This window comes from Rhinatrema bivittatum, chromosome 2 (assembly GCF_901001135.1).
Source record: "Rhinatrema bivittatum chromosome 2, aRhiBiv1.1, whole genome shotgun sequence".
NCBI lineage: Eukaryota > Metazoa > Chordata > Amphibia > Gymnophiona > Rhinatrematidae > Rhinatrema > Rhinatrema bivittatum.
The window spans coordinates 326,362,447-326,377,874 of NC_042616.1; the positions used below are offsets into that span (position 1 = coordinate 326,362,447).

At 45.6% G+C, this 15,428-nt stretch overlaps 1 protein-coding gene across 5 annotated transcripts in view; it reads left to right on the forward strand.

Moving 5' to 3' along the window:
- The window catches only part of DPY19L1 (dpy-19 like C-mannosyltransferase 1), a 414,496-nt gene that overhangs the window by 253,857 nt on the left and 145,211 nt on the right, over positions 1-15,428 (forward strand). For all 5 annotated transcript variants that reach the window (XM_029589768.1, XM_029589772.1, XM_029589771.1 and 2 more), the window contains one exon: positions 251-324. In XM_029589768.1, coding sequence (XP_029445628.1) covers positions 251-324 — 74 coding nt within the window. The remainder of the gene's footprint in view (positions 1-250; positions 325-15,428) is intronic.

The following is a 15,428-nucleotide window of genomic DNA, read 5'->3' on the forward strand; positions in this document are numbered from 1 at the left end:
TCCAGTTTGCATAAAGTATTTCTGTATGTTTATGTTTATGTTTAAGTCTATGCTTGTATTGCTGTGGCCATTTTATCCACTCAGTAAAAAGCATTATGGACATTGTATTGCGTCATTGTTGGCAATGGGGCAGGGTGGGGTGGTGGTTGGTAGTCCAGGAAGCTACGGCAAGCCCAAGTTATGTGCTAAAAAAAGATATTGAGCTACCCCTTTTTGAAGTTATCTTAAAATTGATTCTTTTTATTCACAGCCACTTAAGGAGATGAGGCAAATTTTAAGTCAGCCATTCGGTTTGCCTTCAATGTCGCATAGAATGGATGAAAGGTAAATGAACTTTTTAATTTCTTAAGATATCTAATTTCCCTGTCTACTATTAGAACAAGATTAGAATACTAGAGCGGTATATATTTAATTTAAACTGTCACCAAAAATAGATTTAAAAGTTCACTACTGTGATATTTATCACAGCTCCCATTATTGTTAACAGGTCTATTTACTAATAAAGAGTGCTTTTATATGTTAACCCTTGTTCCCTGTACATACCAGGATCAGTCCAGACAGTGGGTTATCTCCCCCTTCCAGCAGATGGAGTCAAATAGAACTTTGAAGGATGCTTCCTTATAAGGTAGTGCACCCTCTACTAATCCTCAGTATTCTCTTGACTCCAGCAGACAACAGTGATGGCTTTCGTTCCCCACTGAGATGACTAGAAAGCTATTTTAGGAATTTTCTCTATTTTCCTCAGCTTTCCTTTCTTTTGGATGGATCAAGTCTAATTAAAAAAAAAAAAATCTTTGAATTTTGAATTTTCTGAGAGAATTATTTGGAGAGCTTTCCTGTAGCCTCCGCTTCTGTTTTAGTGGGAGCATTCTATAGCTTGCAGGCAGTACTATTTGCAGCTCTCCCCACCCCTCCCATCTCTATTGTCTGGGTGTTTGTTTTTATTTCCTTTTGACAGGTTATTTCCTCTCTTCCTCTCTCCGGGGTGGTGCCGACCTCTCCACCTGTGGCTGCTATCCGACCCGCTGCCCCTGAGACGCCGTTTTCCTCAGGGCAGCCAGCACAGAGAAGCGTTATTCCTTTGTGCCTCTATCTGTGGGTCGCTGAGGGATAGAGAGAGAGAAGGACTGAAGCGGAGGCTATTACCCGCTTCTTACAGCCACGAACCTGGTGAGCGTGAAGAACAGGCTGAAGCGGAGGTTTTTCCCGCTTCCCGCAGCTTTAAACCTCTGCTTCACAATGCTTACCTGGCCAGAATGGGCCAGCACCAGGAATTTTTGGCGGGACCTCCTCCTCCTAAGGTACCCAGAATGGCTGATTCCACTGAGGTCTTGGGAAATGCCCAGACCGTGGGGCGTGCCCAAGGGTCAATGGTCCCGGGACCAGGGTACCTCCGAAGACCTCAAGCGCTCCGAGGGTCCGTTTGGTACACCCCTCTGCGAGGGGGGGGGGGGGTCTGTTCCTCAGCAGGACCCGGATCCGGATGAACCTTCAACTACGGCTCAATTGGAAGGGGATGATCCTAGAGTTCTGCGGATCTTTCAGAAGGATGAGTTGGACCCATTCATTCCACATATCCTACAGGAATTGGACATTGAGGCCCCTCAGGACCCATCTGAGCCTAATCCACCAGCGAAGAAAGGGGACCCCTTTCTGGCTGGTCTACATCTGCCATATAGGTCCTTTCCATCCCGTGTTCCTTCAACTGTTATCCAGGGAATGGGATTCTCTGGAGACCTCACTCAAGGTCGGCAGAGCCATGGATGAGCCACATCCTCTCCCGGATGATTTCCTGGAGCTTCTTAAGGTTCCCAAAGTAGACACTGCAGTCTCAGCAGTGACAAAAAGAACTATCATTCCAGTAACGGGTGGTGCAGTCTTGCGAGATCTTCAAGATCGAATGCTGGAAGTTTATCTTAAGAGAGTTTTCGAGGTGTCCGCCCTGGGGGTCCGAGCGGCCGTTTGTAGTTCCTTCGCTCAGCGTGCAGGCCTCCGCTGGCTTCAACAGCTGCTCAGCTCCCAGGAGTTGCTTCCTGAGCAAGCAATTCAGGCAGACCACCTGGAGGCCGTCATAGAATATGGAGCAGACGCTCTATATGACATAAGAACATAAGAACATGCCATACTGGGTCAGACCAAGGGTCCATCAAGCCCAGCATCCTGTTTACAACAGTGGCCAATCCAGGCCATAAGAACCTGGCAAGTACCCAAAAACTAGGTCTATTCCATGTTACCGTTGCTAGTAATAGCAATGGCTATTTTCTAAGTCAACTTAATTAATAGCAGGTAATGGACTTCTCCTCCAAGAACTTATCCAATCCTTTTTTAAACACAGCTATACTAACTGCACTAACCACATCCTCTGGCAACAAATTCTAGAGTTTAATTGTGCGTTGAGTAAAAAAGAAATTTCTCCGATTAGTTTTAAATGTGCCACATGCTAACTTCATGGAGTGCCCCCTAGTCTTTCTATTATCCGAAAGAGTAAATAACCGATTCACATCTACCCGTTCTAGACCTCTCATGATTTTAAACATCTCTATCATATCCCCCCTCAGCCGTCTCTTCTCCAAGCTGAAAAGTCCTAACCTCTTTAGTCTTTCCTCATAGGGGAGTTGTTCCATTCCCTTTATCATTTTGGTAGCCCTTCTCTGTACCTTCTCCATCACAATTATATTTTTTTTGAGATGCAGCAACCAGAATTGTACACAGTATTCAAGGTGTGGTCTCACCATGGAGCGATACAGAGGCGTTATGACATTTTCCGTTTTTTTCACCATTCCCTTTCTAATAATTCCCAACATTCTGTTTGCTTTTTTTAACTGCCGCAGCACACTGAATCGACGATTCCAATTTGTTATCCACTATGACTCCTAGATCTTTCTTGGATTGTAGCACCTAATATGGAACCTAACATTGTGTAACTATAGCATGGGTTATTTTTCCCTATATGCATCACCTTGCACTTATCCACATTAAATTTCATCTGCCATTTTGATGCCCAATTTTCCAGTCTTACAAGGTCTTCCTGCAATTTATCACAATCTGCTTGTGATTTAACTACTCTGAACAATTTTGTATCATCTGCAAATTTGATTATCTCACTCGTCGTATTTCTTTCCAGATCATTTACAAATATATTGAAAAGTAAGGGTCCCAATACAGATCCCTCAGGCACTCCACTGCCCACTGCCTTCCACTGAGAAAATTGTCCATTTAATCCTACTCTCTGTTTCCTGTCTTTTAGCCAGTTTGCAATCCATGAAAGGACATCACCACCTATCCCATTACTTTTTACTTTTCCTAGAAGCCTCTCATGAGGAACTTTTCAAATGCCTTCTGAAAATCCAAGTATACTACATCTACTGGTTCACCTTTATCCACATGTTTATTAACTCCTTCAAAAAAGTGAAGCAGATTTGTGAGGCAAGACTTGCCTTTGGTAAAGCCATGCTAATTTTGTTCCATTAAACCATGTCTTTCTATATGTTCTGTGATTTTGATGTTTAGAACACTTTCCACTATTTTTCCTGGCACTGAAGTCAGGCTAACTGGTCTGTAGTTTCCCGGATCGCCCCTGGAGCCCTTTTTAAATATTGGGGTTACATTAGCTATCCTCCAGTCTTCAGGTACAATGGATGATTTTAATGATAGGTTACAAGTTTTTACTAATAGGTCTGAAATTTCATTTTTCACTTCCTTCAGAACTCTGGGGTGTATAACATCTGGTCCAGGTGATTTACTACTCTTCAGTTTGTCAATCAGGTCTACCACATCTTCTAGGTTCACCGTGATTTGATTCAGTCCATCTGAATCATTGCCTATGAAAACCTTCTCCAGTGCGGGTACCTCCCCAACATCCTCTTCAGTAAACACCGAAGCACAGAAATCATTTTATCTATCCGCAATGGCCTTATCGTCTCTAAGTTCCCCTTTAACACCTCGATCATCTAACGGTCCAACTGACTCCCTCACAGGCTTTCTGCTTCGGATTTATGTAAAAAAGTTTTTACTGTGAGTTTTTGCCTCTACGGCCAATTTTTTTTCAAATTCTCTCTTAGCCTGTCTTATCAATGTCTTACATTTAACTTGCCAACGTTTATGCATTATCCTATTTTCTTCTGTTGGATCCTGCTTTCAATTTTTGAATGAAGATCTTTTGGCTAAAATAGCTTCTTTCATCTCCCCTTTTAACCATGCCGGTAATTGTTTTGCCTTCTTGCCACCTTTCTTAATGTGTGGAATACATCTGGACTGTGCTTCTAGAATGGTATTTAACAATGACCAAGCCTCTTGCATATTTTTTACTTTTGTAGCTGCTCCTTTCAGTTTTTTTCTAAAAAATTTTCTCATTTTATCAAAGTTTCCCTTTTGAAAGTTTAGCACGAGAGCCGTAGATTTGCATACTGTTCCTCTTCCAGTCATTAATTCAAATTTGATCATATTATGATCACTATTGCCAAGCGGTCCCACCACTGTTACCTCTCTCACCAAGTCCTGTGCTTCACTGAGAATTAGATCTAAAATTGCTCCCTCTCGTCAGTTCCTGAACTAATTGCTCCATAAAACTATCATTTATTCCATCCAGGAACGTTATCTCTCTAGCGTGTCCCGATGATACATTTACCCAGTCAATATTGGGGTAATTGAAGTCTCCCATTATTACCGCACTACCAATTTGGGTAGCTTCCCTAATTTCTCTTAGCATTTCACAGTCCTTCTCACCATCTTGACCAGGTGGACGGTAGTATACTCCTATCACTATAGTCTTCCCCGACACACAAGGGATTTCTACCCATAAAGATTCAATTTTGCATTTAGTCTAATGCAGGATATTTATCCTATTGGACTCTATGCCATCCCGGACATAAAGTGCCACACCGCCTCCCAGGTGCTCCTCTCTGTCATTGCGATATAATTTGTACCCCGGTATAGCACTGTCCCATTGGTTATCCTCCTTCCACCATGTTTCTGAGATGCCAATTAAGTCTATGTCATCATTCACTGCTATACATTCTAATTCTCCCATCTTACTTCTTAGACTTCTGGCATTAGCATACAAACATTTCGAAGTTTGTTATTTGCTTGTATTTTCATTCTGCTTTTTAATTGATAGGGATAAGTTAGAATTTTTTAGCTCAGTTGAGTTTTTAGTTACAGGCACTTGGACTACTTTTCTTATTATTGGAACCTCACTGTCGGGATGCCCTAATTGTAATGCATTATTAGTATCCTTTGAAGATACCTCTCTCCGAACCATGCGCTGCTGAGCGACTTTCGGCTTTCCCCTTTGTTCTAGTTTAAAAGCTGCTCTATCTCCTTTTTAAAGGTTAGCGCCAGCAGTCTGGTTCCACCCTGGTTAAGGTGGAGCCCATCCCTTCGGTAGGGATTCCCCCTTCCCCAAAAGGTTCCCCAGTTCCTAACAAAACTGAATCCTTCTTCCTTGCACCATTGTCTCATCCACGCATTGAGACTCCGGAGCTCTGCCTGCCTCTGGTGACCTGCGCGTGGAACAGGGAGCATTTCAGAGAATGCTACCCTGGAGGTTCTGGATTTAAGCTTTCTACCTAAGAGCCTAAATTTGGCTTCCAGAACCTCCCTCCCACATTTTCCTATGTCGTTGGTGCCCACATGTACCACAACAGCCTGCTCCTCCCCAGCACTATCTAAAATCCTATCTAGGTGACGCGTGAGGTCTGCCACCTTGGCACCAGGTAGGCATGTTACCAGGCGATCCTCACGCCCACCAGCCACCCAGCTATCTACATTCCTAATAATCGAATCACCAACTATGACGGCCGACTAACCCTTCCCTCCTGGGCAGTAGGCCTTGGGGAGATATCCTCAGTGCGAAAGGACAATGCATCACCTGGAGAGCAGGTCCTTGCTACAGGATCCTTTCCTGCTGCACCCGGTTGATGCTATCCAATCATGAGACCTTCTTCCTCCAAGGCAGCACCAGGGCTGCCAGTCTGAAGTTGGGACTTGGCTACTATGTCCCTGAAGGTCTCATCTATATACCTCTATGTCTGCTTCAGCTCCTCCAGGTCTGCAACTCTAGCCTCCAGAGATCGTACTCATTCTCTGAGAGCCAGGAGCTCTTTGCATCGCTTGCACATATACAACTTCTCACCGGTGGGTAGAAAATCATACATGTGACATTCGATGCAAAAGACTGGGAAGCCTCCCTCTTGCTGCTGGACTGCTGCCTTCATCTCAGTTTTGATCAGTTCCTAGTTAAGTTTTAGGTTGCTATGGGAGTAGGAATTTGTCTAACGTCCTTTAAATTATTAGTGAATTCACTATATGTCTGGTAGTGGCCTACCGGGGTGTGATCAAACTCTCAATAAAGATTTTGCTGTTGGGTTTTTTTGGGTTTTTTTGTGAAAGTGGCACCTGCCTATAAATTAAAGGATGAGCTCGGGGTGGGTGGGCGAGGGGTGGGAGGGTTAGGAAATCCAAACAGTCTAACTTCAGTTAGTCAGCCAGAGTGACTCACTGCTCTCTTGATTAATAAATGTTGGTACCTATTCAAACCAAATCACACTACCTCAACACCATTCCAAGGTGAGTAACTGAGCTGAATTTTTCAACCTTTTTACTTAGGTATACACTGCTCCTAGTTTATTTCTAGCTTCTGGCTACTTTTTGTGGGTTTGTTTTTTTTGTGGTTTTTTTTTTAAATACAAACACTCAGTTCTGTTTACTAGCTGCCTTACAGACTTTTAAAAATAAACACACTACCTACTGCTTACTAGCTGCCTTATTGACTAACTATTTAAAAATAGTCTTAACTTGTTTATTCACTGCCTTACTGACTATTAAAAGCACAAACACACTAAATAATATTCCCAAATAGTTCACTTTGCCCTAATACTTTTAAAAAAGACAATGTCCCAAGCAAAAACTTACTGATTCCTTTCAGCCACCAGCAAGGTGATCCTCTCCTCTCAGTGCTCCCACTGGAAGAATGACATTCTTAGAGTATTGGCCAGATCTATGGTTTCTGCAGTCTTGGCTAGACGCCTCCTCTGGCTTCGCAACTGGTCCTTTTCCAAGTCGCAGCTGGGATCTCTACCCTTTAAGGGCAAGCTACTATTTGGGGAGGATCTGGACCAGATTATCAAGTCCCATGGAGAGAATAAGTACACAAACTGCCAGAGGATCGCCCTCGTTCTTCTAGGTCTTTTAATTCCACTGGAAGCCGATTCAGGAATCAACATCTTTTCCGCCAGGCAAGGACTGCAGCTCCTCGTCAGCCGTCCTCTCAATCTCAATCCTGAACTCAGTCCTTTCGTGCCTGAAGACAGCCCCGCTCTGGTCCGGTCCAGGGGACGTCCTCCAAGTCTTCACAATGAAGCTATGCCGGCCCACTCCCCGATCCCCAGGATAGGGGGACGTCTCTCCCTTTTCTACAAGGAGTGGGTCAACATCACGTCAGATCAGTGGGTCCTGGATATTCTAAGACCCGGCTACGCGTTAGAATTTGCTCGGCCACTAAGAGACAGGTTCCTCTTCGCTACATGTGGCCCAGTCCAGAAAAACTCATAGTCCAGCAGACACTCGACAGGCCTCTGGCTCTCGGAGCAATTTGTCCGGCCCCCCCCCCCCCCCCCCCCCCCGGAAGTAGGCCGGGGACATTATTCGGTATACTTCATAGTCCCCAAGAAGGAAAGTTCCTTCCGCCTGATCTTGGATCTCAAGATGGTCAACAGGGCCCTCAAGATTCCCCACTTTCGGATGAAAACCTTACGCTCCATGATAGCGGCGGTACACTCCGGAGAATTTTTGGCCTCCCTGGATCTGATGGAAACTTATCTACACATTCCCATCCTCCAAGCACATCAGCGTTTTCTGCGTTTCAAGATTCTGGGACAGCATTTCCAGTTCCAGGCTCTACCCTTTGGTCTTGCGACCGCTCCTTGAACCTTCACGAAGGTGATGATAGTAGTAGCTGCCGTTCTCTGGAGGGAGGAAGTCTTGGTGCACCCATACCTGGACGACTTGCTCATTCGGGCAAAGTCTTCAGCCCAGTGCCACCGGGCGGTCGACAAGGTGTTGATGTTTCTTCACTCCCTCGGTTGGGTGGTCAACTTAGACAAGAGCAGCCTTTCTCCATCTCAGTCTCTGGACTTCCTGAGGGCGCATTTCGACACAGCGCTGGGCAAGGTGTCTCTGCCCCCAGACAGGGCTCATACACTCATAGCTCAGATACAGCGATTCATCGGTCTCTTCGGTCTCTTGCTTCCAACAGCGTGGGATTACCTCCAGGTCCTGGGATTCATGGCTTCCACCATCGATCTGGTCCCCTGGGCATTTGCTCATATGACACCAGCTTACAGCGCACCTTGCTCTCCCGCTGGAAGCCGGTGTCTCGGGACTTCCAAGCCATCCTTCCTCTCCCACAGGGAGCCAAGGACAGTCTCTTGTGGTGGTTCAACCTGCCTCATCTTCTCCAGGGTGTTCCTTTGGACATCCTGAAATGGGTAATCATCACGATGGACGCCAGTCTCTCTGACTGGGGAACGGTGTGTCAGATGAGTTCTGCGCAAGGGAAGTGGTTGCTGTCCCAAGCAACTTGGCTGATCAGTCGCTTGGAGACCAGAGCAGTGTGTCTGGCATTGAAACACTTCCTACCTCTCGTCCATCATCGAGCAGTCCAAATATTCTGACAGTGTGACCACTGTGGCCTACATCAATCGTCAAGGGGGCACGAGGAGCCGGCATGTCTCTTGGGAGACAGACAGGTTGAATGTGTGTGCAGAGATTCATCTCTCCCGCCTAGCGGCTTCCCACATTGCAGGCGTAGACAATGTTCAAGCCGTCTTTCTCAGTCGTCAACATCTAGATCCCGGAAAGTGGGAACTCTCAGAGGAGGCGGTGAATCTCCTGTTCCACAGATGGGGGACTCCCTATCTGGATCTAATGGCAACCTCCCGGAATGCCAAGGCAGCTCGGTTCTTCAGTCGCAGAAGAGAGTACGGCGCAGAGGGAGTGGATGCCTTAGCCCTCCCCTGGCCCGTCACATTCTCCTCCTCGTGTTTCCCCCTTGGCCTCTGGTGGGCAAGGTGCTCCGGAGAATAGAGTCCCACCAGGGTCCGGTAATGCTGGTGGCGCCAGAATGGCCCCGTCGTCTGTGGTTTGCAGACTTGATCAACCTCGCAGTGGACAGACCTCTTTGTCTGGGTTACCTTCCATGCTTGCTGCATCAGGGTCAGGTATCTTTCGCCCAGGCCGATTGCTTCTGTCTTGCAGCCTGGCTTTTGAGAGGCGCCGGCTGAGACGGCGTGGATACCCAGAAGCCGTTATCTCGACCCTCCTCAAGGCTAGAAAGACATCTACCTCCATCTCCTATATCAGGGTATGGAAAGTTTTTGAGAACTGGTGTGCCTCCATACCTGTGTCGCCACGGACCGCCTCAGATCTTTTCTTCAACAGGGACTGGACAAGGTTCTGGCCTAAAACTCGCTGAGAGTTCAAGTCTTTGCCCTAGGCGCTCTGCTTCATCAACGAGAAGGAACTTCCCTCTCCTCTCACCCGGATATCATCCGATTCCTCAGGGGGGTGAAGCACGTGAAACCCCTGGTCCACACTCTTTATCCTTCGTGGAGTCTCAATCTCGTTCTCCGAATCTTGGTCGGACCACCCTTTGAACCCATGTGTTACGCGACTCTCAAGGATATCACAAGATGGTTTTCCTGGTAGCTATCTGTTCTGCCCACAGAATCTCGCAGCTTCAAGCACTCTCGTGCAGAGAGCCCTACCTTCGTTTTACACATTCGGGTGTTTCCTTGCACACTGTGCCTGCTTTTCTGCCCAAGGTAGTTTCTGAGTTCCACTTGAATCAGACGGTAGAGCTTCTGTCCTTCTCAGCGGACGCATTGGCGGATCTACGCAATCTAGATGTCAAGCGTATTCTCATTCACTATCTGGAAGTCACTAATGATTTTCGCTTGTCGGACCATCTTTTTGTTCTCTGGCATGGTCCGAAGAATGGGGCCAAGGCGTCAAAAATTACCATTGCTCGCTGACTGAAGGAGGCGATCTTGGTGGCCTACATTGGTGAGGGTCGACAACCTCCAGCGGGTGTCGAGGCCCATTCTCTTCAAGCTCAGGCTTCTTCCTGGGCAGAGATACAATTGGTCTCGTTCCAGGAGATTTGTCAAGCGGCAACTTGGAAATCGTTACATACCTTTGCTCGTCATTATCATCTACACATACAGTCGCCTACTTTTGACTCCTTTGGCTCTAGGGTCATTTGAGCAGGGCTTTCCGGGGCCCACCCTATGTAGGGAAGCTTTGGTACATCCCACTGTCTGGACTGATCCTGGTATGTACATGGAAAAGAAAATTATTCCTTACCTACTAATTTTCGTTCCTGTAGTACCAAGGATCAGTCCAGACGCTCTCCCTGACTGTTTATTGGGTTTGGGATTGCCTCTCTGCTCAAATTGTTCTTCAGTGCCTTTTTTCCTTTGGCTGGTTAATGAGTCATTCTGCAAGTTTGCTGTTTGACACTGTTTTGTGCCCTTTGCACACTGTTATTTGTTACTTAATTCTTTTGTTCTTGATCTATCCTGATTTTCCTCTTTGCTTTGATATACTCCATACTGAGGATTAGTAGAGGGTGCACTACCTTATAAGGAAGCATCCTTCAAAGTTCTATTTGACTCCATCTGCTGGAAGGGGGAGATAACCCCACTGTCTGGACTTGGTACTACAGGACTTGGTACTACAGGAACGAAAATTAGCAGGTAAGTAATAATTTTCTTTTTTTCCAGTAGTACACTTTATGAATAGACCTGAAATGTTTTTGATGCATTAAAATTAAATAGTTTTTTAAATATCATATAGTTACATGCTGCTTCTTAATTTTCCCTCAAAATACACATTAAACTGAGTAATATAACATGACAGCATTCTTTTAACTTGTCAAGAATATATACAGAGAAAAATGTTTAAAGCTATTGCTGTCTTCTGACAGGAAAAAGAGAGTAGAATTACATGGTCATCTTTCCAAGTGGAAATTTTGTACCCAAGGAAGCCAACGTTTCTTGGCTTAGAATTTATTTTATTTCACCTTTTTTGTAAATAAATAAATAATAAAATAAAATACACATTCACCTTCTGAAATGTCTTTGTATCAGAGTGTTCCTTTCTTGTATAGCCTGCCTTTGACTCATGCAATGTATCTCCTGCAATTGTGCCTGAGACTGCTCCTCCTCCTCCTCATCATCATCCTGATTATATTTCTGTCCCTCTGGAGGAAGCAAGGTTATATAGCATATAGCAGGCTAGAAAGATCTCACAGACTTTAGGTGGGCTGTAAAGAAGGTATCCTCCTAATCTGTCCAGATAGCGGAAATGTGTTTTAAATAAGCCAAAGGTTCTCTCAATGACAACCAAAGTCTTCCACTGTGTCCTGTTGTAGTAATACTCAACTGCAGTCCCTGGGGTAGCTATGGAGATCATAAGTCAAGTTTTGAATGGATAGCCTCTCACCTGTAGGGAAGAAGCCACAGAAAAGCTGGGCTAGATATACCTTTTGGGTTTCAGAGTGGGACAGTTCACAGGACTAATTTTGAGCAGTCCTGCCTTGCCAACACTCAGTCAACCCACATCTAAAGGAGACAATAGGAAGTGGTGAACTTGGAAGTGGTGGAAGGGATAGGTGCCTTCCTACCTAGAAACCATCCCCCAGTGATGTGTCCTTCCTGGAAGAAGTCATACATTTTTAATTGCAAGAGAATGTAGACATCGTGAGTGGATCCTGGAAACATTGGCAACTTCGTTTATGATATTGTTGGCGTCGCAGACCACTTGCATATTGAGGGAGTGGAAACCATTGAGGTTGTGGTTGTTATGATCTGGAAAGTGGACCCCTGTTCCGAAGTAGAGTCAGCACTGCCGTGAAGGGAGTAAACCCTTCTCGGTCTCTACTGTCGGAGGGCAAGGCCGGTTGAAGAGATGGAGCTAAAGACTTCACCCTGGAAGCTCGTGACCTCCCCAGGTGGAGCCCGTAGGGGCACGGCCGCTTGGACTTAGGAGACTCCCTGAAGAATGAAGATGGTCTGGATGCAGGCGCCTCCTGCAGGTCATGGTTTCCAGACGGCTGGCGCCTCCAGCAGGTCGTGAGAGGTCGGGGAGTATGCTTAAAGAATAGTCCCAATCCAATCCAAGGGTCGAAGTCCGGAGAAAGATCAGCAGCCGGTCCAGGAGCAGACGGGAGAATGGTCCGAAGCCAATCCAGAAACAAGAGGGAGAAGGGTCCAGAGCCAGTCCACGTCGAAGCCATAGAAGTCACCACCACCAGTCCAAGGTCAGGAGCCACAGAATCAATCCAACGGGGAGAAGAGCAGAAGCGGGACGAGAAGCGAATCCAGCACACCAACCAGGAAACTAGGAACTGAGCCTCAATACCAAGGCAAGGTCTGAGAGGCAGACCTTGCCTTAAATACCCGAAAAAGGAGGAAGCAGCTCCGTCTCACCATCTTGGCCAGGTGGATGGTAGTATACTCCTATCACTATAATCTTCCCCAACACACAAGGGATTTCTACCCATAAAGATTTGATTGTGCATTTAGTCTCATGCAGGATGGTTTATCCTGTTGACTCTGTGCCATCCCGGACATAAAGCGCTACACCGCCTCCCGGGTGCTCCTCTCTGTCAAGAAGGAACCCTCGTAGATATATTTTTTGAAACCTTTAGTTCCACAAGCATGGTCCTGTATCTGTAACTCTGGGCATTTTGTCCAATTGATTCAAAACTAACTATCCCGATACCTGACTACTGCTAGTCACTCTAGATCTAGAATCCCTGTACTTGTATATTCGCCAACAGGAAGCCATTATGTTAGTTCACACTGTCCTTTCGGCTTGCATTGATGTATCCACAATCACTGGTCCCATTCCTGGTGGTTTTCACTCGAATTGCCCTTACCAAGAACTTTTTTACTTTTACTGGAAAGATCTTCCAACAGATAAAGGCACAACGAAGGGGGCCACGAGGGCCCCAACATCACATGCTTATATGTAACTGATTTTGAGGACAAATTCCTCTATTCATCCTGTTTTTCTCCATTTATCAAAGTTTGGTTGAGATACATTGATGATACATTATTTGTATGGGAAGGCATTGAAATTCAACTATATATGGTTTTTAGATTGGTTCAATTCATGTAACTCTCACTTATGCTTCTCTGCATCTACAGACCCAGCTGAGATTGCCTTTCTATATTTTACTGTAAACCTGAGTGACCATACTTTTGTGACTTCAATACACTGCAGACCTACTGATAAGAGCACCTTGCTTTCATAGAAACATAGAAACATAGAAGTGACGGCAGAAGAAGACCAACGGCCCATCCAGTCTGCCCAGCAAGCTACGCAGTTTATCCATTTTTTTCCCCCCTTTTTCTCCCTCCCACCCGTCTCTATTGGCTTCCAGCACCCTCCGGCCCCAATTCCCTTCCACCCCTCCACCAATGCAGAGAGCAGCGCCATCCTAGTGAACATCCAGCTCAATCAGGGGTAGCAACCGCCACAACCAGCAGGCCACACCCCTGCCCCTTACCCACCCCTGTTTTGTTTGCTTGTTTGTTGTTTTTTTTTTTGTTTTTTGAGATGACAGCTCCGTGAAGGTGGAACACCAACCACTGGCCACTGGCATCCCGCTCCGTGAATGCCTCTGTGGCTACTGCCGCTCCGTGCAGTGTTTTGTTGCATGAAAGTGGAACACCAACTACTGGCCACTGGCATCCCGCTCCGTGAATGCCTCAGTGGCTACTGCAGCTCCGTGCAGTGTTTGCTGCCTCCTCTCTATTTATGCCCACTAGACTTGATGGATCCACAGTGTTTATCCCATGCCCCTTTGAAGTCCTTCACAGCTTTAGACTTCACCACTTCCTCCGGAAGGGCATTCCAGGCATCCACCACCCTTTCCGTGAAGAAATACTTCCTGACATTGGTTCTTAGTCTTCCTCCCCGGAGCCTCAGCTCGTGACCTCTGGTTCTGCTGATTTTTTTCCTACGGAAAAGGTTTGTTGTTGTCTTTGGATCATTAAAGTTTTTCAAGTATCTGAAAGTCTGAATCATATCACCCCTGCTCCTTCTTTCCTCCAGGGTGTACATATTTAGATTCTTCAATCTCTCCTCGTACGTCATCCGATGAAGATCCTCCACCTTCCTGGTCGCCCTTCTCTGTACCGCTTCCATCTTGTCTTTGTCTCTTTGTAGATACGGTCTCCAGAACTGAACACAGTACTCCAGGTGAGGCCTCACCAAGGACCTGTACAAGGGGATAATCACTTCCCTTTTCTTACTCGATATTCCTCTCTCTATGCAGCCCAGCATTCTTCTGGCTTTTGCTATCGCCTTGTCGCATTGTTTCGCAGACTTCATATCATTTGACACTATCACCCCAAGGTCCCTCTCCTGCTCCGTGCACATCAGCACAATCTGCCACCCTCACCACTTGTCATAATATTCCGGTTGAGCAGTTTTTTCGTCTACATTTATGCACAACATGCGATGAATATATCTGCCAAGCCAAGACTATCACCTCTGATTTTCTTTACATTGGGGCTACCCTACCAGGTTATTAAACATACCTCTAAGCAGGCACTCTATGTAAATCGTGATCTTCTTTTCACAAAACCATCTTCTTCTGATAAAGATGTTATCACATGTATCCTCCCCTCTTCACCGGTGAGCCGTCAAATCTGCTTCATGAACAAACATTGGTCATGCTTACAACCTCATTCGATTTTTTTTTTCAAAAACACCTACACTTTGTTTTCTAATGCTCCCATAATTTACAGGATAGATTGGTCTCATGAATTCATAACAAAAGGCTCGGATGTCATTTCTGCACCCTCTGGTCACTCCCCCTGTGGCCATTGTAATCCTTGTTCCTTATCTCTTACTGTAACGTTTACACATCCTACCCTCTGCAAGCCTTTCTATTTGAATTTACTTCAAATTATACCACAACAGTGGTGATCTATATCATTCAGTGTCCATGCACTCTTCTATATGTTGGTAAAACCACTCGCAGTGTACGTATCTGGATATATGAGCATTGTTCCTGTTTACGTCTGAACCATGAAAATGCACCTTTGGTTAAACATTGGCAGATGGCACAACCTACAATAGAAGAGTTAAGGTTCTTTGTCATTGAAGTGGGTCATCGCTCTGCCCGCGGTAGCTATTTCTCCCATTTTTTAATACATGAACAAAGATGGATTCATACCCTCAATACCATGTTCCCCCATGGATTGAATCTCAGTATCAATTGGTCTGCATTTTTTTTAAGTGCATCCATCTTTTTGAAATACATCTATCTTTATAACAAATCTGTTTTCAATTGCACTATGCGATACATTTCCTTTTCTTTCGATGATACTGGCTTTGATAGGATTCTTCCTTAC